Source organism: Bombina bombina, chromosome 1 (genome assembly GCF_027579735.1).
Source record: "Bombina bombina isolate aBomBom1 chromosome 1, aBomBom1.pri, whole genome shotgun sequence".
Lineage (NCBI taxonomy): Eukaryota > Metazoa > Chordata > Amphibia > Anura > Bombinatoridae > Bombina > Bombina bombina.
This window is the reverse complement of record NC_069499.1, coordinates 173,447,888-173,469,294: the sequence shown is the minus strand read 5'-3', so window position 1 is coordinate 173,469,294 and position 21,407 is coordinate 173,447,888. Positions and strand designations below refer to the sequence as shown.

Genomic DNA, 21,407 nt, shown 5'->3' with positions numbered 1-21,407 from the left:
TCTTCTATACCCCACTGGGAGTGTAATTTCTTCTACTGGTTGTGTTAACACAGCTTATCTATAGCTTGGACCTAAGGCCAAAAACTTTCAGAAAAAAAAAACACATTTAAGTGCAAAGTGGGTACTGGCAGACAGCTGCCAGTACCCAAAATGGTGGGAAATAGTTAGTGGGGGGAGGGTTAGAGAGCTCTTTGGGGGGATCAATGAGGTTGGGGGCTAAGGAGAGATTATACACAGCAGAATATATATATTTAAAAAAAAAAAAGAAAAAACAATAATGAAAAAAAGCCTTTTATTTTAGTACTGGCAGACTTTCTGCCAGTACTTAAGATGGCGAGGACAATTGTGGGGTGGGGGAGGGATGAGAGCTGTTTGAGAGGGATCATGGGGTGGGGTGTGTCAGGTGGGAGGCTGATCTCTACACTAAAGCTAAAATTAACCCTTCAAGCTCCCTACAAGCTACCTAATTAACCCTGTCACTGCTGGGCATATTACAAGTGTGGTGCGCAGCGGCATTTAGCGGCCTTCTAATTACCAAAAACCAACGCCAAAGCCATATATGTCTGCTATTTCTGAACAAAGGGGATCCCAGAGAAGCATTTACAACCATTTGTACAATAATTGCACAAGCTGTTTGTAAATAATTTCAGTGAGAAACCCAAAGTTAGTGAAAAAATTAACGATTTTTTTTATTTGATCGAATTTGGCGGTGAAATGGTGGCATGAAATATATCAAAATGGGCCTAGATCAATACTTTGGGTTGTCTACTACACTACACTAAAATTAACCCTACATGCTCCCTTCAAGCTACCTAATTAACCCCTTCACTGCTGGGCATAATACAAGTGTGGTGCGCAGCAGCATTTAGCGGCCTTCTAATTACCAAAAGTAATGCCAAGGCCAGATATGTCTTCTATTTCTGAACAAAGGGGATCCCAGAGAAGAATTTACAACCATTTGTGCCATAATTGCACAAACTGTTTGTAAATAATTTCAGTGAGAATCCTAAAGTTTTTTTATTTGATCGCATTTGGCAGTGAAATGGTGTCATGAAATATACGAAAATGGGCCTAGATCAACACTTTGGGTTGTCTTCTAAAAAAAATATATACATGTGAAGGGTTATTCAGGTATTCCTGACAGATATCAGGGTTCCAATGTAATTATCACCAATTTTGAAAAAAAGTGGTTTGGAAATAGCAAAGTGCTACTTGTACTTACTGCCCTATAACTTGCAAACAAAGCAAAGAGCATGTAAATATTGGGTATTTCTAAACTCAGGACAAAATTTAGAAACTATTTAGCATGGGTGTTTTTTGGTGGTTGTAGATGTGTAACAGATTTTGGGGGTCAAAGTTAGAAAAAGTGTTTTTTTTTTCTCCATTTTTTTTATAGTAAATGATAAGATATGATGAAAATATTTGTATCTTTAGAAAGTCCATTTAATGGTGAAAAAACAGTATATAAAATGTGTGGGTACAGTAAATGAGTAAGAGGAAAACTACAGCTAAACACAAACCCCGCAGAAATGTAAAAATAGCCTTGGTCCCAAACGGACAGAAAATGGAAAAGTGCTGTGGTCACTAAGGGGTTAATACACTCCGGCGGGTAAAATGGATCATTGGGAACAAATTAAAGGGGAGAAAATTTTTGAGTAAACTGTCCCTTTAAGTAGTTAGGGGATCTCTGAGCTTGTGTTTCCCACATAAGGTAACACTTTGAAGAGAAGTGCGTAAGAGAGCAGTGTAATGTAATTCTCCCTTGGGAGTTGTGGTCTCAAGCCTACCTCAGGTGTCACTGGGACTGGTGCTTCAGCCTCCTCTTGTTAGGTCATGTAGATGTACTCCCTCAGGATATCCTCTGTTTATTGAAGTATTGTATGGGCTCTCTACTGTATCCTAATATTACAGCTGGGTAAGAACAGTGGTGTGGGTGTTTGTTTGGTAAGTACTTTGATCTCACGCAGCCCACAGGCTATCAATAGTGCACATCATAGCCAGAGGACAACATGAAGGTAACATAGTTGAGCTCACAGTCCTAAGGCACAACCTTGACATCACAGGCTGAGCTCCTAGCTACTACACATGTGTGTGTGTATATTAATGCACAGGACATCACTATTAGGCATTGGAGGGTTGCTCAATGTATATGTATTTATTTGTTGTTACCCCTTTAAATGTTTGAGCCGGATTAAAGGTATTTATAGTTTTTGGCGGCTACTGTTTTTAGCACTCCCCTCTCTGAATATGTGCAGTGGGTTTTCTTGAGTGCTACGAGGGTACCGGGAGGGAGGTGTGGGGTTCACAGTGTGGAGGACTTCTGTAGCTCAGTGCGGGCTACACTACTCTCCGGAATGGAGAGCGTTAAACAGTTTTCCCGCTGCATAGGCATTTCCCCTGATCGCCGCTCCTCCCTCATTCTGCTGGCAGCCATCATTCACTTCAGATGAGCTTTGTATCACTTCTTATCGGTATAGAGGAGGGGGGTAAGATACCCTATTCCAGGAGTAGAGGGGTCATTATTTGTGGGATATCATTTTCTTGCACTGCCTTTTAGGCTAATTTTTGGGGACATTTAGCAACCTAGCTTAATATCTTGTTGACATTTGTGTTATCATTTATACTTGTTTATTACTGCTGTGTTATTCTGTTTAATTTAATTTTGTGACATGGAGCAGACTGTAACTGTCCCTTCTGGGTTAGAACCTTCAGAAGATAGCCCTACAGATTTAGTTTTTCCAACTAACTAATGTATGCTTTGCAAATACTACTGGCTGTCCTCCAACTTAACTTTGCAATACCTGTTTAAATTCTGTATTGCATTCTCAAATGTCTACTTCGGCTGCCGCAAGATCGAAACATTAAATTATATAAAGGTACAATACACATATAAAAAAGATACATCTCGTAAACTGTCCCGCCAATTGTATAATTTAATTAACTTAGTCCTGACTCATCTTATACCCAAATGGAGAGATAACTAGCCCAAATAACTTGTACTTATTTAAATGTTGTTGATACCAAATTTTACATTTTTCTGTTTTTCATGTATACTATTTTCTAGACCGAAAACAAAAACTTGTACATCATATTATTATTTTTCTATTCTCTTTTTACTGGATGTACAATGATGTGAAAAGTAATATGTATGCTCTTTTTGGTCAATAAAAAATATTAAAACAAGTGTGCGTGGCATTAAAGTGGAGTCTGGGCATTTCTTCTAAGTCTAGGACAGACTAGAGAGTGTTGTTAACAGAGGCATCCACTGAACTAAGTTACAGGCTTTCCTGGAGTGGCTAGACTGTGACAGATTGGTTAAAGTGGAAAGGGTCTGTTAACCCTTTCTGTGCCAAACAAGTGACTGGTGCAGGATTGGTTAACCCTGGTCGTCACAACTCCTATTATCAATTTCTTTGTTCTCTTGGTATCTTTATTTGAAAAGCAGGAATGTAAGCTTAGGAGCCAGACCACTTTTGTTTCAGCACCTGGGTAAAGCTTGCTGATTGGTGGCTAAATGTAGCCATCAATCAGCAGGCGCTGCTTAGGTTGCTGAACTAAAAATGGTCTGACTCCTAAGCTTACAGTCCTGCTTTTCAAATAAAGATACCAAAGGAACAAAGAAAATTTGATAATAGGAGTAAAATAGAAAGTTGCTTAAAATTGCATACTCTATCTGAATCATGAAAGAAAAAAAATTGTATTTCATATACCTTTAAAGTTTTCCCTGTTGCAGTGTCGGAAATGATATCCAAAGAATGGGACAAGCCTGGGATTCCTTTTCTTCCTACCCCAAAATTTAAGAGGATGTCTTCATTGATATGTATTGTGTATATGTTTATAATAATTTTTCATATTAATATCAGATTTGGGGGCCGAATTATCAAGCTCCGAATGGAGTTTAATTCCCCTGTTTCCGCCCCGGAAACGGCAATTATAAAGCAGCAGTTTAAAAACCGCTGCTCTATAACTTGTCCGCCTGTTTTGAGGCTGCGGACATCAATCTGCCCAATCCTATATGATCGGGCTGATTGACACCCCTGCTAGCATTTATCGATGTGTGGCGGACATGATACGCTACATCGTATCATGTACGCTCGCACTTTCATAAATCGGCCCCTGTGAGTCTAATGTATATATGTCTACACGTTAATGAGTTTACACATTAGTGTCATTGACTTTGTAATATGCATGCTAAGGCAGTGGAATGGAGATTACACCAATCTATCTCAGTTAATTTGGTTGGATCCCTTTCTCAGACAGTCCTTTTCTTGGTGGACTGGAATGTCTTTCTTCATCCGTCTAGTGAAATAATTACCACTGATGCAGGTCTCTCAGGTTGGGGGTGGCCTGGAGTTCTCGTAGATCTCAGGGGGTTTGTTCTCCTCAAGAGGCAAGGTTACTAATCCATATCTTAGAACTTTGTGCTAACTTGTGAGCACTTCAGGCTTGGCCTCTTCTCAGGAAAGTTCAATTTATTTGTTTTGGATCCAACAACATCACTGTGTTGGCCTATATTAATCACCAAGGAGGTACTCACAGTTCATTAGCAATAAAGGAGGTTTCTCGCATTCTAGTTTGGGCGGAATCCCATCAGTGTAAAATTTCGGCAATTCACATTCCCTGAGTCAACAATTGGGAGGCAGATCACTTGAGTCGTCAAACTCTTCATTCAGGAGAATGGTCCCTCAGTCAGAATATTTTCGGTCAATTGGTACATCGCTTGATGACGTTGCATTTAAATCACAAGCTTCCCAGATATGGAGTGAGGTCAAGGGACTATCAAGCAGAACTGATAGATGCAATAGTTGTTCCTTGGCCATTTCATCTAGTTTACCTTTTTCCTACAATTATGCTTCTTCCAAGAGTGATAGCTCGGATCAAACAGGAAATACTTCAGCAATCCTAATAGCTACTACATGGCTTTGCAGGGCTTAAAATGCTGATCTGGTTCCAGTGTTCCACTATGGCATCTTCCTTAGCGTCCATATTTGTTATGTCAATGTCCCTTTTATCAAAATCTTCACTCTCAATTTGACTGAGGTTGAATGGTTAGTCCTTACTCAGAGGTTTTTCTGACTCGGTGGTAGATACCCTAATTATGGTTCGTAAGCCAGTCACTAGGAAAATGTTTGTCTTATTCCATACAAATCTTGCTAAACTTCCAGATTATCAGGCTTTTGGGCAGGCTCTGGTTAGAATCAGACTGGTTATAAAGCCTATTGCTCCTCCTTGGAATCTCAACTTAGTTTGGAGAGTTTTGCAATCTCCTCCATTTGAACCTATGCACAAATTGGACCTTCAGTTGTTGTCCTGGAAGGTTTGTGTCTATTAGTTATTTATTCTGCCAGGATGGTCTCTTAAGTTGTCAGCTCTCTCCTGTGATCCTCTGTATCTAGTGTTCCCTCGGGATAAAGCTGTTTTACGTACTCATTCTAGTTTCTTACCTCAAGTGGTTTCTTCTGAGAATATTAATAAGGAAATTGTAGTACCTTCTTCATGTCCTAATTCTAAAAATTCTAAAGAAAGTTTGTTGCACAATTTAGATGTGTTCAGGGCTCTGGAATTGTATTTGCAAGCCACTAAATCATTTTTGTGAGTCCTCAAGTTGATTTGTTTTGTTTTTATGCAAAAGTAAGGACCGGAAGGTGATGTCTGTTTTCTTAGTTTCCTGGTTAAAAAGTTTGATTCATAGGGCTTACTTGAAGGCCAAACAGTTTCTGCCTTTATGTATTACATCTCATTCAACTCATTCAGTATATACTTCCTGGGCCTTTAAGAGTGAGGTTTCAGTAGATCAAATTTGCAAGGCAGCAACTTTGTCTTCTTTGCATACTTTTTCTACATTTTGACAGGAAAGTTCTTCAGGCTGTCATTTTCGGTAAATATGTGCCTGCCTTTTTTATTTTGTCCCACAAATTTTTTTCCTGGACTCCATAACTTAGCTATTAGTTCCCAGCAGTCTAGAATCGTGGATGGTCGCCACCTTAAGAAAGAAAACATAATTTATTCTTTTCTGATAAATTTCTTTCTTTCTTGGTTGTGAGAGTCCATGATCCTGACCATTTTTCCTTTTCTTTCCATAAGGCAGGGAGAGTCCACGACTTCATTCCTTACTGTTGGGAAATACAACACCTGGCCACTAGGAGGAGGCAAAGACACCCCAGCCAAAGGCTTAAATATCACTCCCACTTCCTTAGCTTAGCTACTGCTCCAAGAATATTTATGAAGGTTCTGGGAGCTCTCCTAGCGGTTGCCAGATCAAAAGGTATCACAGTAGCACCTTACCTGGACGATACCTTGGTACAGGCACCATCTTTTCGTCTAGCAAGGGAGCACTTGGTATTCCTTCTAACTCTTCTTCGGTCACATGAATGGAAGATAGACTTGGAAAAGAGTTCTCTTACTCCAAATACCAGGGTGAATTGCCTGGGTACAGTTAAAGGGACAGTCTACAATAGAATTGTTATTGTTTTAAAAGATAGATAATACCTTTATTACCCATTCCCCAGTTTTGCATAACTAACAGAGTTATATTAATATACTTTTTACCTCTGTGATTACCTTGTATCTAAGAACCTTCTTCCAGTCCCCTGATCACATGACTCTGACTGTTTATTATCTATTGACTTGCATTAAGTATTGTCTTGTGCTAACTCTTAAATAACTCCCTGTGCATTAACACAGTGCTATCTATATGACCCACATGAACTTATCAGTCTCTTGTTGTGAAAAGGAATTTAAAAAGCGTGTGATAAGAGGCAGCCCTCAAGGGCTTAGAAATTAGCATATGAGCCTACCTAGGTTTTTTTTTCAAATAAGAATACCAAAAGAACAAAGCAAATTTGATGATAAAAGTACATTGGAAAGTTGATTAAAATTAAAAGTCCTATCTGAATAATGAAAGTTTAATTTTGACTAGACTGTCCCTTTAAAGACTCGGTATCCATGAAGACGTTGCAAGCTAACATCAGCTTGCCTTACCCTCCAGGCCTCCAAAGTCCTTTGGTGGCACAGTGTATGGAGTTGATTGGCCTCATGGTGTCCTGTATGGACATCATTCCTTTTGCCAGATTCCATCTCAGACCCTTACAACTATGCATTCTGAGACAATGGAACACGACCATTTAGACCTGTCCCAAAGGATAATACTGGACAGCCTGTCGAGAGATTCGCTCTCTTGGTGGCTCTGTCAAGATCACCTGTCCCAAGGCACTTGCTTCTTGAGACTGTCCTGGGAGATTGTGACTGCGGACGCAAGTATATCCGGCTTGGGAGCCATTTGGGGTGCCAGGATGGCACATATCCACGTTCCCAATCAATATTTCTTCTGTTATGTGTGATCAGTCCACGGGTCATCATTACTTCTGGGATATAACTCCTCCCCAACAGGAAATGCAAGAGGATTCACCCAGCAGAGCTGCATATAGCTCCTCCCCTCTACGTCAGTCCCAGTCATTCTCTTGCACCCAACGACTAGATAGGATGTGTGAGAGGACTATGGTGATTATACTTAGTTTTTATGACTTCAATCAAAAGTTTGTTATTTTAAAATAGCACCGGAGCGTGTTATTACTTCTCTGGCAGAGTTTGAGGAAGAATCTGACAGAGATTTTTTACTATGATTTTAACCGGAGTCGTTAAGATCATATTGCTGTTCTCGACCATCTGAGGGAGGTAAAGGCTTCAGATCAGGGGACAGCGGGCAGATGAATCTGCATTGAGGTATGTGGCAGTTTTTATTTTCTGAATGGAATTGATGAGAAAAGCCTGCCATACCGTTAAAATGACATGTATGTATACACTTCAGTATTCTGGGGATGGTATTTCACCGGAACTACTGTGTTAAAGGTCACTAATCCTTTTAATAACTATTCTCATGTTAAACGTTTTTGCTGGAATGTAGAATCGTTTACATTGCTGAGGTACTGTGTGAATAAATATTTGGGCATTATTTTCCACTTGGCAGTTTTTTGCTTTATTTGTGACAGTTTCGTTTCTCTTCACTGCTGTGTGGGAGAGGGAGGGGCCGTTTTTGGCGCTCTTTGCTACGCATCAAAAAATTCCAGTCAGCTACTTTTATATTTCCTGCATGATCCGGTTCATCTCTGACAGATCTCAGGGGTCTTCAAACTTCTTTGAAGGGAGGTAAATTCTCTCAGCAGAGCTGTGAGAATTCTTATAGGGACTGTGTATAAAAAACGTTGTTTTGTTTTCTTATGTACAAATTTAATTAGTGTTGTTTTTTACTAATGGGAACAAACCTTTGCTAAAAGTTGTGTTGTTTTAAAGTTTGATGCAATAACTGTTTTTCAGTTCATTATTTCAACTGTCATTTAATCGTTAGTACCTCTTTGAGGCACAGTGCGTTTTTTTGCTAAAAAAGATTATAACCAAGTTGTAAGTTTTCTTGCTAGTGTGTTAAACATGTCTGACTCAGAGGAAGATATCTGTGTCATTTGTTCCAATGCCAAGGTGGAGCCCAATAGAAATTTATGTACTAACTGTATTGATGCTACTTTAAATAAAAGTCAATCTGTACAATGTGAACAAATTTCACCAAACAGCGAGGGGAGAGTTATGCCGACTAACTCGCCTCACGCGACAGTACCTGCATCTCCCGCCCGGGAGGTGCGTGATATTTTGGCGCCTAGTACATCTGGGCGGCCATTACAGATAACATTACAAGATATGGCTACTGTTATGACTGAAGTTTTGTCTAAATTACCTGAACTAAGAGGCAAGCGTGATCACTCTGGGGTGAGAACAGAGTGCGCTGACAATGCTAGGGCCATGTCTGATACTGCGTCACAGCTCGCAGAGCATGAGGACGGAGAGCTTCATTCTGTGGGTGACGGTTCTGATCCAAACAGATTGGACTCAGATATTTCAAATTTTAAATTTAAATTGGAGAACCTCCGTGTACTACTAGGGGAGGTCTTAGCAGCTCTCAACGATTGTAACACTGTTGCAATACCAGAGAAACTGTGTAGGTTGGATAAATACTTTGCGGTACCGGCGAGTACTGACGTTTTTCCTATACCTAAGAGACTAACTGAAATTGTTACTAAGGAGTGGGATAGACCCGGTGTGCCGTTCTCACCCCCTCCAATATTTAGAAAGATGTTTCCAATAGACGCCACCACTCGGGACTTATGGCAAACGGTCCCCAAGGTGGAGGGAGCAGTTTCTACTTTAGCTAAGCGTACCACTATCCCGGTGGAGGATAGCTGTGCTTTCTCAGATCCAATGGATAAAAAATTAGAGGGTTACCTTAAGAAAATGTTTGTTCAACAAGGTTTTATATTACAACCCCTTGCATGTATCGCGCCGATTACGGCTGCGGCAGCATTTTGGATTGAGTCGCTTGAAGAGAACCTTAGTTCCTCTACGCTAGACGACATTACGGACAGGCTTAGAGTCCTTAAACTAGCTAATTCTTTCATTTCGGAGGCCGTAGTACATTTAACCAAACTTACGGCTAAGAACTCAGGATTCGCCATACAGGCACGCAGGGCACTGTGGCTAAAATCCTGGTCAGCTGATGTTACTTCTAAGTCCAAATTACTTAATATACCTTTCAAGGGGCAGTCCTTATTCGGGCCCGGTTTGAAAGAAATTATCGCTGACATTACGGGAGGTAAGGGCCACGCCCTACCTCAAGACAAGGCCAAAGCTAAGGCTAGACAGTCTAATTTTCGTCCCTTTCGGAATTTCAAAACAGGAGCAGCATCAACCTCCACTGCACCAAAACAGGAAGGAGCTGTTGCTCGTTACAGGCAAGGCTGGAAGCCTAACCAGTCCTGGAACAAAAGCAAGCAGGCCAGGAAACCTGCTGCTGCCCCAAAGACAGCATGAACCGAGAGCCCCCGATCCGGGACCGGATCTAGTAGGGGGCAGACTCTCTCTCTTCGCCCAGGCCTGGGCAAGAGATGTTCAGGATCCCTGGGCACTAGAGATCATATCTCAGGGATACCTTCTAGACTTCAAATTATCTCCCCCAAGAGGGAGATTTCATCTGTCAAGGTTGTCAACAAACCAGATAAAGAAAGAAGCGTTTCTACGCTGCGTACAAGATCTGTTAACAATGGGAGTGATCCATCCGGTTCCGTGGTCGGAACAAGGACAAGGGTTCTACTCAAACCTGTTTGTGGTTCCCAAAAAAGAGGGAACTTTCAGGCCAATCTTAGATTTAAAGACTCTAAACAAATTCCTAAGAGTTCCATCGTTCAAAATGGAAACTATTCGGACAATCTTACCCATGATCCAAGAGGGTCAGTACATGACCACAGTGGATTTAAAGGATGCTTACCTTCACATACCGATCCACAAAGATCATCACCGGTATCTAAGGTTTGCCTTCTTAGACAGGCACTACCAGTTTGTAGCTCTTCCATTCGGATTGGCTACGGCTCCAAGAATCTTCACAAAGGTTCTGGGTGCCCTTCTAGCGGTACTAAGACCGCGAGGGATTTCGGTAGCTCCGTACCTAGACGACATTCTAATACAAGCTTCAAGCTTTCAAACTGCCAAGTCTCATACAGAGTTAGTTCTGGCATTTCTAAGGTCGCATGGATGGAAAGTGAACGAAAAGAAGAGTTCTCTCTTTCCTCTCACAAGAGTTCCATTCTTGGGGACTCTTATAGATTCTGTAGAAATGAAGATTTACCTGACAGAAGACAGGTTAACAAAACTTCAAAATGCATGCCGCGTCCTTCATTCCATTCAACACCCGTCAGTAGCTCAATGCATGGAGGTGATCGGCTTAATGGTAGCGGCAATGGACATAGTACCTTTTGCACGCCTACACCTCAGACCGCTGCAATTATGCATGCTAAGTCAGTGGAATGGGGATTACTCAGATTTGTCCCCTACTCTGAATCTGAATCAAGAGACCAGAAATTCTCTTCTATGGTGGCTTCATCGGCCACACCTGTCCAGGGGAATGCCATTCAGCAGGCCAGACTGGACAATTGTAACAACAGACGCCAGCCTACTAGGTTGGGGCGCTGTCTGGAATTCTCTGAAGGCTCAGGGACTATGGAATCAGGAGGAGAGTCTCCTTCCAATAAACATTCTGGAATTGAGAGCAGTTCTCAATGCCCTTCTGGCTTGGCCCCAGTTAATAACTCGGGGGTTCATCAGGTTTCAGTCGGACAACATCACGACTGTAGCTTACATCAACCATCAGGGAGGGACAAGAAGCTCCCTAGCAATGATGGAAGTATCAAAGATAATTCGCTGGGCAGAGTCTCACTCTTGCCACCTGTCAGCAATCCACATCCCGGGAGTGGAAAACTGGGAGGCGGATTTCTTGAGTCGCCAGACTCTTCATCCGGGGGAGTGGGAACTTCATCCGGAGGTCTTTGCCCAAATACTTCGACGTTGGGGCAAACCAGAGATAGATCTCATGGCGTCTCGCCAGAACGCCAAACTTCCTCGCTACGGGTCCAGATCCAGGGATCCGGGAGCAGTTCTGATAGATGCTTTGACAGCACCTTGGAACTTCAGGATGGCTTATGTGTTTCCACCCTTCCCGCTGCTTCCTCGATTGATTGCCAAAATCAAACAGGAGAGAGCATCAGTAATTCTAATAGCACCTGCTTGGCCACGCAGGACTTGGTATGCAGATCTAGTGGACATGTCATCCTGTCCGCCTTGGTCTCTACCTCTAAGACAGGACCTTCTGATACAGGGTCCATTCAAACATCAAAATCTAACTTCTCTGAAGCTGACTGCTTGGAAATTGAACGCTTGATTTTATCAAAACGTGGTTTTTCTGAGTCGGTTATTGATACCCTGATTCAGGCTAGGAAGCCTGTTACCAGAAGGATTTACCATAAAATATGGCGGAAATACCTATACTGGTGCGAATCCAAAGGTTACTCCTGGAGTAAGGTTAGGATCGCTAGGATATTGTCTTTTCTACAAGAAGGTTTAGAAAAGGGTTTATCAGCTAGTTCATTAAAGGGACAGATTTCAGCTCTGTCCATCTTGTTACACAGACGGCTGTCAGAAAATCCAGACGTCCAGTCCTTTTGTCAGGCTTTAGCTAGGATCAAGCCTGTGTTTAAAGCTGTTGCTCCACCATGGAGTTTAAACTTAGTTCTTAACGTTTTACAGGGTGTTCCGTTTGAACCCCTTCATTCCATTGATATAAAAATGTTATCTTGGAAAGTTCTGTTTTTAATGGCTATTTCCTCGGCTCGAAGAGTCTCTGAGTTATCAGCCTTACATTGTGATTCCCCTTATCTGATTTTTCACTCAGACAAGGTAGTTCTGCGTACTAAACCTGGGTTCTTACCTAAGGTAGTCACTAACAGGAACATCAATCAAGAGATTGTTGTCCCATCCTTGTGTCCAAATCCTTCTTCAAAGAAGGAACGTCTTTTACACAATCTGGATGTAGTTCGTGCCCTCAAGTTCTACTTGCAGGCAACTAAAGATTTTCGCCAAACTTCTTCCTTGTTTGTCGTTTACTCTGGACAGAGGAGAGGTCAAAAAGCTTCTGCTACCTCTCTCTCTTTTTGGCTTCGTAGCATAATACGTTTAGCCTATGAGACTGCTGGACAGCAGCCTCCTGAAAGAATTACAGCTCACTCCACTAGAGCTGTGGCTTCCACTTGGGCCTTTAAGAATGAGGCCTCTGTTGAACAGATTTGCAAGGCTGCAACTTGGTCTTCGCTTCATACTTTTTCCAAATTTTACAAATTTGACACTTTTGCTTCTTCGGAGGCTATTTTTGGGAGAAAGGTTCTTCAGGCAGTGGTTCCTTCTGTATAATGAGCCTGCCTATCCCTCCCGTCATCCGTGTACTTTTGCTTTGGTATTGGTATCCCAGAAGTAATGATGACCCGTGGACTGATCACACATAACAGAAGAAAACATAATTTATGCTTACCTGATAAATTCCTTTCTTCTGTTGTGTGATCAGTCCACGGCCCGCCCTGTTTTAAGGCAGGTTAATATCTTTTAAATTATACTCCAGTCACCACTTCACCCTTGGTTACTCCTTTCTCGTTGATTCTTGGTCGAATGACTGGGACTGACGTAGAGGGGAGGAGCTATATGCAGCTCTGCTGGGTGAATCCTCTTGCATTTCCTGTTGGGGAGGAGTTATATCCCAGAAGTAATGATGACCCGTGGACTGATCACACAACAGAAGAAAGGAATTTATCAGGTAAGCATAAATTATGTTTTTGGAACTTCCGGCAATCTTAAATGCCCTGAAGGCTTGGGCCCTTCTGGGTTCGTCCCAGTTTATCAGATTCCAATCTGACAATATAACTTCGGTAGCCTACATCAACCATCAGGGAGGAACGAGGAGTTCCTTAGCGATGAGAGAGGTTTCTCAGATCCTGGAATGAGCGGAGACCCACATCTGTATGCTGTCAGCGTTACACATTCCGGGTGTGGACAACTGGGAAGCAGACTTCCTCAGCAGGCAATCTTTTCACCTGGGGGAATGGTCTCCATCCCGAGGTATTTGCAGTGATATGCTACAGATGGGGGATGCCGGAGATAGACCTCATGGCCTCCTGTCTAAATGCCAAACTACCCAGGTACGGGTCGAGATTGAGGGATCCTCCAGCAGAACTAATAGATGCTCTAGCGGTTCCCTGGAGGTTTAGACTCGTATGTCTATTTCCTCCATTACATCTTCTCCCCCGTGTGGTGGCTTGGATCAAACAGGAGCAAGCATTGCCGATTCTAATTGCTCCATCCTTGCTGTGAAGGACTTGGTTCGCGGATCTGGTGGGGATGTTCTCAACTCATCCATGGAGGTTACCCTGTCGCAGGGACCTGCTACTACAGGGTCTCTTCCTACATCAATATCTAGATTTCTTTCATGTAATTAGCAAGAGTCCATGAGCTAGTGACGTATGGGATATACATTCCTACCAGGAGGGGCAAAGTTTCCCAAACCTCAAAATGCCTATAAATACACCCCTCACCACACCCACAATTCAGTTTTACAAACTTTGCCTCCGATGGAGGTGGTGAAGTAAGTTTGTGCTAGATTCTACGTTGATATGCGCTCCGCAGCAAGTTGGAGCCCGGTTTTCCTCTCAGCGTGCAGTGAATGTCAGAGGGATGTGAGGAGAGTATTGCCTATTTGAATGCAGTGATCTCCTTCTACGGGGTCTATTTCATAGGTTCTCTGTTATCGGTCATAGAGATTCATCTCTTACCTCCCTTTTCAGATCGACGATATACTCTTATATATACCATTACCTCTGCTGATTCTCGTTTCAGTACTGGTTTGGCTTTCTACAAACATGTAGATGAGTGTCCTGGGGTAAGTAAATCTTATTTTCTGTGACACTCTAAGCTATGGTTGGGCACTTTGTTTATAAAGTTCTAAATATATGTATTCAAACATTTATTTGCCTTGACTCAGAATGTTCAACATTCCTTATTTTTCAGACAGTCAGTTTCATATTTGGGATAATGCATTTGAATTAATCATTTTTTTCTTACCTTCAATTTGACTCTTTTTTCCCTGTGGGCTGTTAGGCTCGCGGGGGCTGAAAATGCTTCATTTTATTGCGTCATTCTTGGCGCGGACTTTTTTGGCGCAAAAATTCATTCCGTTTCCGGCGTCATACGTGTCGCCGGAAGTTGTGTCATTTTTTTGACGTTATTTTGCGCCAAAAATGTCGGCGTTCCGGATGTGGCGTCATTTTTGGTGCCAAAAGCATTTAGGCGCCAAATAATGTGGGCGTCTGATTTGGCGCTAAAAAATATGGGCGTCGCTTTTGTCTCCACATTATTTTAGTCTCATTTTTCATTGCTTCTGGTTGCTAGAAGCTTGTTCTTTGGCATTTTTTCCCATTCCTGAAACTGTCATTTAAGGAATTTGATCAATTTTGCTTTATATGTTGTTTTTTCTCTTACATATTGCAAGATGTCTCACGTTGCATCTGAGTCAGAAGATACTACAGGAAAATCGCTGTCTAGTGCTGGATCTACCAAAGCTAAGTGTATCTGCTGTAAACTTTTGGTAGCTATTCCTCCGGCTGTTGTTTGTATTAATTGTCATGACAAACTTGTTAATGCAGATAATATTTCCTTTAGTAAAGTACCATTGTCTGTTGCAGTTCCTTCAACATCTAAGGTGCAGAATGTTCCTGATAACATAAGAGATTTTGTTTCTGAATCCATCAAGAAGGCTATGTCTGTTATTTCTCCTTCTAGTAAACATAAAAAATCTTTTAAAACTTCTCTCCCTACAGATGAATTTTTAAATGAACATCATCATTCTGATTCTGATGACTCTTCTGGTTCAGAGGATTCTGTCTCAGAGATTGATGCTGATAAATCTTCATATTTATTTAAAATGGAATTTATTCGTTCTTTACTTAAAGAAGTACTAATTGCTTTAGAAATAGAGGATTCTGGTCCTCTTGATACTAATTCTAAACGTTTAGATAAGGTATTTAAATCTCCTGTGGTTATTCCAGAAGTTTTTCCTGTTCCTAATGCTATTTCTGCAGTAATTTCCAAAGATTGGGATAAATTGGGTAATTCATTTACTCCTTCTAAACGTTTTAAGCAATTATATCCTGTACCGTCTGACAGGTTAGAATTTTGGGACAAAATCCCTAAAGTTGATGGGGCTATTTCTACCCTTGCTAAACGTACTACTATTCCTACGTCAGATGGTACTTCGTTTAAAGATCCTTTAGATAGGAAAATTGAATCCTTTCTAAGAAAAGCTTATCTGTGTTCAGGTAATCTTCTTAGACCTGCTATATCATTGGCTGATGTTGCTGCAGCTTCAACTTTTTGGTTGGAAACTTTAGCGCAACAAGTAACAAATCATGATTCTCATGATATTATTATTCTTCTTCAGCATGCTAATAATTTTATTTGTGATGCCATTTTTGATATTATCAGAGTTGATGTCAGGTTTATGTCTCTAGCTATTTTAGCTAGAAGAGCTTTATGGCTTAAAACTTGGAATGCTGATATGGCTTCTAAATCAACTCTACTTTCCATTTCTTTCCAGGGTAACAAATTATTTGGTTCTCAGTTGGATTCTATTATCTCAACTGTTACTGGTGGGAAAGGAACTTTTTACCACAGGATAAAAAATCTAAAGGTAAAAACAGGGCTAATAATCGTTTTCGTTCCTTTCGTTTCAACAAAGAACAAAAGCCTGATCCTTCATCCTCAGGAGCACTTTCAGTTTGGAAACCATCTCCAGTTTGGAATAAATCCAAGCCTGCTAGAAAGGCAAAGCCTGCTTCTAAGTCCACATGAAGGTGCGACCCTCATTCCAGCTCAGCTGGTAGGGGGCAGGTTAAGTTTTTTCAAAGAAATTTGGATCAATTTCCAGAAATAGATCTGATGGCGTCTCATCTAAACAAGAAACTTCCCAGGTATCTGTCCAGATCCAGGGATCCTCAGGCGGAGGCAGTGGATGCATTATCACTTCCTTGGAAGTATCATCCTGCCTATATCTTTCCGCCTCTAGTTCTTCTTCCAAGAGTAATCTCCAAGATTCTGAAGGAATGCTCGTTTGTTCTGCTGGTAGCTCCGGCATGGCCTCACAGGTTTTGGTATGCGGATCTTGTCCGGATGGCCTCTTGCCAACCGTGGACTCTTCCGTTAAGACCAGACCTTCTGTCTCAAGGTCCTTTTTTCCATCAGGATCTGAAATCCTTAAATTTAAAGGTATGGAGATTGAACGCTTGATTCTTGGTCAAAGAGGTTTCTCTGACTCTGTGATTAATACTATGTTACAGGCTCGTAAATCTGTATCTAGAGAGATATATTATAGAGTCTGGAAGACTTATATTTCTTGGTGTCTTTCTCATCATTTTTCTTGGCATTCTTTTAGAATACCGAGAATTTTACAGTTTCTTCAGGATGGTTTAGATAAGGGTTTGTCCGCAAGTTCCTTGAAAGGACAAATCTCTGCTCTTTCTGTTCTTTTTCACAGGAAGATTGCTATTCTTCCTGATATTCATTGTTTTGTACAAGCTTTGGTTCGTATAAAACCTGTCATTAAGTCAATTTCTCCTCCTTGGAGTTTGAATTTGGTTCTGGGGGCTCTTCAAGCTCCTCCGTTTGAACCTATGCATTCATTGGACATTAAATTACTTTCTTGGAAAGTTTTGTTCCTTTTGGCCATCTCTTCTGCCAGAAGAGTTTCTGAATTATCTGCTCTTTCTTGTGAGTCTCCTTTTCTGATTTTTCATCAGGATAAGGCGGTGTTGCGAACTTCTTTTGAATTTTTACCTAAAGTTGTGAATTCCAACAACATTAGTAGAGAAATTGTGGTTCCTTCATTATGTCCTAATCCTAAGAATTCTAAGGAGAAATCGTAGCATTCTTTGGATGTTGTTAGAGCTTTGAAATATTATGTTGAAGCTACTAAATCTTTCCGAAAGACTTCTAGTCTATTTGTTATCTTTTCCGGTTCTAGAAAAGGCCAGAAAGCTTCTGCCATTTCTTTGGCATCTTGGTTGAAATCTTTAATTCATCTTGCCTATGTTGAGTCGGGTAAAACTCCCCCTCAGAGGATTACAGCTCATTCTACTAGGTCAGTTTCTACTTCCTGGGCGTTTAGGAATGAAGCTTCGGTTGATCAGATTTGCAAAGCAGCAACTTGGTCCTCTTTGCATACTTTTACTAAATTCTACCATTTTGATGTATTTTCTTCTTCTGAAGCAGTTTTTGGTAGAAAAGTAATTCAGGCAGCGGTTTCAGTTTGAATCTTCTGCTTATGTTTTTCATTAAATTATTTTGGGTGTGGATTATTTTCAGCAGGAATTGGCTGTCTTTATTTTATCCCTCCCTCTCTAGTGACTCTTGTGTGGAAAGATCCACATCTTGGGTAGTCATTATCCCATACGTCACTAGCTCATGGACTCTTGCTAATTACATGAAAGAAAACATAATTTATGTAAGAACTTACCTGATAAATTCATTTCTTTCATATTAGCAAGAGTCCCTGAGGTCCGCCCTTTTTTTGTGGTGGTTATGATTTTGTATAAAGCACAATTATTCCAATTCCTTATTTTATATGCTTTCGCACTTTTTTATCACCCCACTTCTTGGCTATTCGTTAAACTGAATTGTGGGTGTGGTGAGGGGTGTATTTATAGGCATTTTGAGGTTTGGGAAACTTTGCCCCTCCTGGTAGGAATGTATATCCCATACGTCACTAGCTCATTGACTCTTGCTAATATGAAAGAAATGAATTTATCAGGTAAGTTCTTACATAAATTATGTTTTTCTGAGGCTGACTGCGTGGAGATTGAAGGCTTAGTCTTAGCCAAGAGAGGTTTCTCTGAGAGTGTTATTGACACTTTGATTTAAGCTCGTAAGCCAGTTACTCAACGCATCTACCATAAGGTGTGGCGGACTTATCTGCACTGGTGTGAAGAGCGTGGTTTTTCTTGGCATAAGGTTAAGGTTGCCAGCAAGAATTTTATCTTTTCTCCAGGATGGACTGGAGAACGATCTATCTGCTAGGTCCCTGAAGGGACAGATATCGGCCATGTCGGTGTTGCTGCACAAGAGATTAGCTGAGCTTCCAGATGTGCAGTCCTTTGTTAAGGTCCTGACTAGGATCAGGCCTGTGTTTAGAAGGATGGCTCCGCCTTGGAGTCTCAACTTTGTTCTTCGTGTGTTGCAGCAGGCTCCGTTTGAGCCAATGCATAATGTTGACATTAAACTGTTATCCTGGAAGGTTCTGTTTCTGTTGGCTATTGCCTCTGCTCACAGAGTCTCAGAGATTTCTGCCTTGCAATGTGACCCCCCCCCCCTTACCTTGTTTTTCACACACTAAGTTAGGTTTCCTTCCTAAAGTGGTGTCAGATTGTAACATTAATCAGGAGATTGTTGTTCCTTCCTTGTGTCCCAATCCTTCCTCGGCGAAGGAACGTTTGCTCCACAATTTATATGTGGTTCGTGCCTTGAGGTTTTATCTTCAGGCTACTAAGGAGTTCAGGCAATCTTCATCTTAGTTTGTCATCTATGCAGGTAAACGCAGGGGTCAGAAGGCCACTACGTCTTCCTTGTCCTTCTGGTTGTGGAGTGTCAACCGCCTAGCTTATGAGACAGCGGGACAACAGCCTCCTGAGAGGATTACGGCTCATTGAACTAGAGCAGTAGCTTCTTCCTGGGCCTTTAAGAAGCCTCTATGGATTAGATTTGTAAGGCGGCTACCTGGTCCTCCTTACATACTTTTTCTAAATTTTACAAGTTTGATGTGTTTGCTTCGGCTGAAGCAGCTTTCAGATTAGGGTCCGCCTCCTATTTGTTCCCTCCCGTTATTCCTTCAGTGTCCTTTGGAGCTTGGGTATGGTTTTCCCAACAGTACGGAATGAAGTTGTGGACTCTCCCTGCCTTATGGAAAGAAATCAAAATTTATGCTTACCAGATAAATTCCTTTTCCTGCCAGGAAAGAAATGAATTTATCTGGTAAACATACATTTTTTTTTTCTAGTTGGCGGCAGTTCTAGTTTGCACCTCTTTACTTTTCTGTCATTCCTACTTGCTGTTTCTCCTGTTTCTTGGCTATGCGATGGACTCATCTTTCAAGAAAGCAATATTAGCACTCCACTTTGTAATACCAGCACAAGCTAACGTGAGCTTCCATAGGCAATGGGAGCCTCGTTCTGATGCGGATGATTACATCAGAACCTTGCGCAGGGAAGGGGTAAGTAGCGAAGTGATGGGCAGCAAATATAAATATATATGTATATGCTGATATCCATATATATTAATGTGTTAATTTGTGTATATACACATATTAACACATACATTTATATGTATATAAGCATATACATATATATTTACAGGGAACACACAGTTTCCATAGACCTCAATGTAGAGGCACTTTTCAGTGCCGTTTTTTTTTCTTACAACCCACTTACACCAACTTTAGACCCCAAAAACTGCCTAATGCTGTTTTTTTTATTTTTTAATACAAAAACTATAATACCCTCTATTTTGAGGGCATTTTAGAAAATTAACCAGAGATCAGACCTCCGCAAGCTCGCAGAAGCAATAACCAGCCACTTGTAATGGCTGATTATTTATTGTGTGCACGCAAATGGCCAAATTTGCCCATTTGTGAGCGCGTGATAATTTAGCGCTCCACTTGCAGTGTAGACGGTTGTTTATAGTGTACAGTATTTCTGACAGTTTTGTATTATGGCTTCTATATTTTGTTATAGTTAACCAAGAGCAGGTAAAATATGGGAGTTAATTGAGTTCTGTCATGTGGGTTTATAACATGTTCCACATAATGAGGCATGATAATTGTTTTATTTATCATAATTGTTTTTTTTCTTTACTTATCATGACCATGATTAGATTACAAATCCCAAAAACAAAGACGTTGCTTTTTCTGGTTTCAGGGTATATTCTAATTTATAATGGAAACAATTATAAAGAATTTATAATAAATCATTTGATAATCTTTATAAAATATTAAATAATGCCACATAATTTGTAAGAAGACATGATAGGTAATGTGACGCTATTTATAAATAACTAGCATTTATATTCGTATTTTGGCACAGATATTTTCACTTGCAATATTGATACCCATAATTGTAATATTTATTTCTGTTGTTTTCTTATTACTAAAAAATACCTTTATTCTGTGCAGTGTTTTTACAATAATCCGAAGCGAGCAGATGCACTTTTGAAGCACGGCTTATATTACTTTAATAATGGCAATTGGACTGCTGCAGTGCAAGATCTCAGCGCTCTTATCATGCTGGACTTTAACAATGTGGAAGCCAGGTATGATCATCATGTTGAATCCTGTTATGAATGTGAATACAAATCAAATTAAAGGTCATATAATCTGTTTAAAAGGACATAAAAATTAAATAATAAAATGTTTTAATGCGGTAGAGTATTTTATCATAGCACTATTAGTTGAATAAAATGTTAATGTACTACTGGTCATTTGCAGTGTTAATTTCGTTGACTAAAACTAGACTAAAATGACAATAAAACTAAAGAAATTCTGATAACTAAAATACGACTAAAACTAAAATGGCATTTTAGTCAACAGAACGGAGCTTGAGGGCCCGCCAGAAGGCTCGCCAGAAACAGCAGTTATAAAGCAGCAGTCTAAAGACCGCTGCTCCATAACATCGCCGGAATTCAACCCGTTTGAGTACGATTGGGTTGATTGACACCTCCCTGCTGGCGGCGCGAGTCTGCAGGGGGCGGCGTTGCACCAGCAACTCACAAGAGCTGCTGGTGCAATGCTGAATACGGAGAGCGTATTGCTCTCCGCATTCAGCGATGTCTGTCAGTCCTGATCCGCACTGTTGGATCAGGTCTGACAGACATTTTATAAATAGGCGTCTATGCCTAAAACTAAATCAAAATTTGCTGTGAAAATTAACACTTTAGTCCAGGTGTTATAACCA

General features: G+C 40.9%; 1 protein-coding gene across 1 annotated transcript in view; it reads left to right on the top strand.

The window, feature by feature from the left end:
* The window catches only part of TTC6 (tetratricopeptide repeat domain 6), a 430,156-nt gene that overhangs the window by 27,243 nt on the left and 381,506 nt on the right, over window positions 1-21,407 (top strand). Inside the window, exon 7 of the mRNA XM_053711337.1 lies at window positions 20,630-20,766. Within this exon, the coding sequence (XP_053567312.1) occupies window positions 20,630-20,766 (137 nt within the window). The remainder of the gene's footprint in view (window positions 1-20,629; window positions 20,767-21,407) is intronic.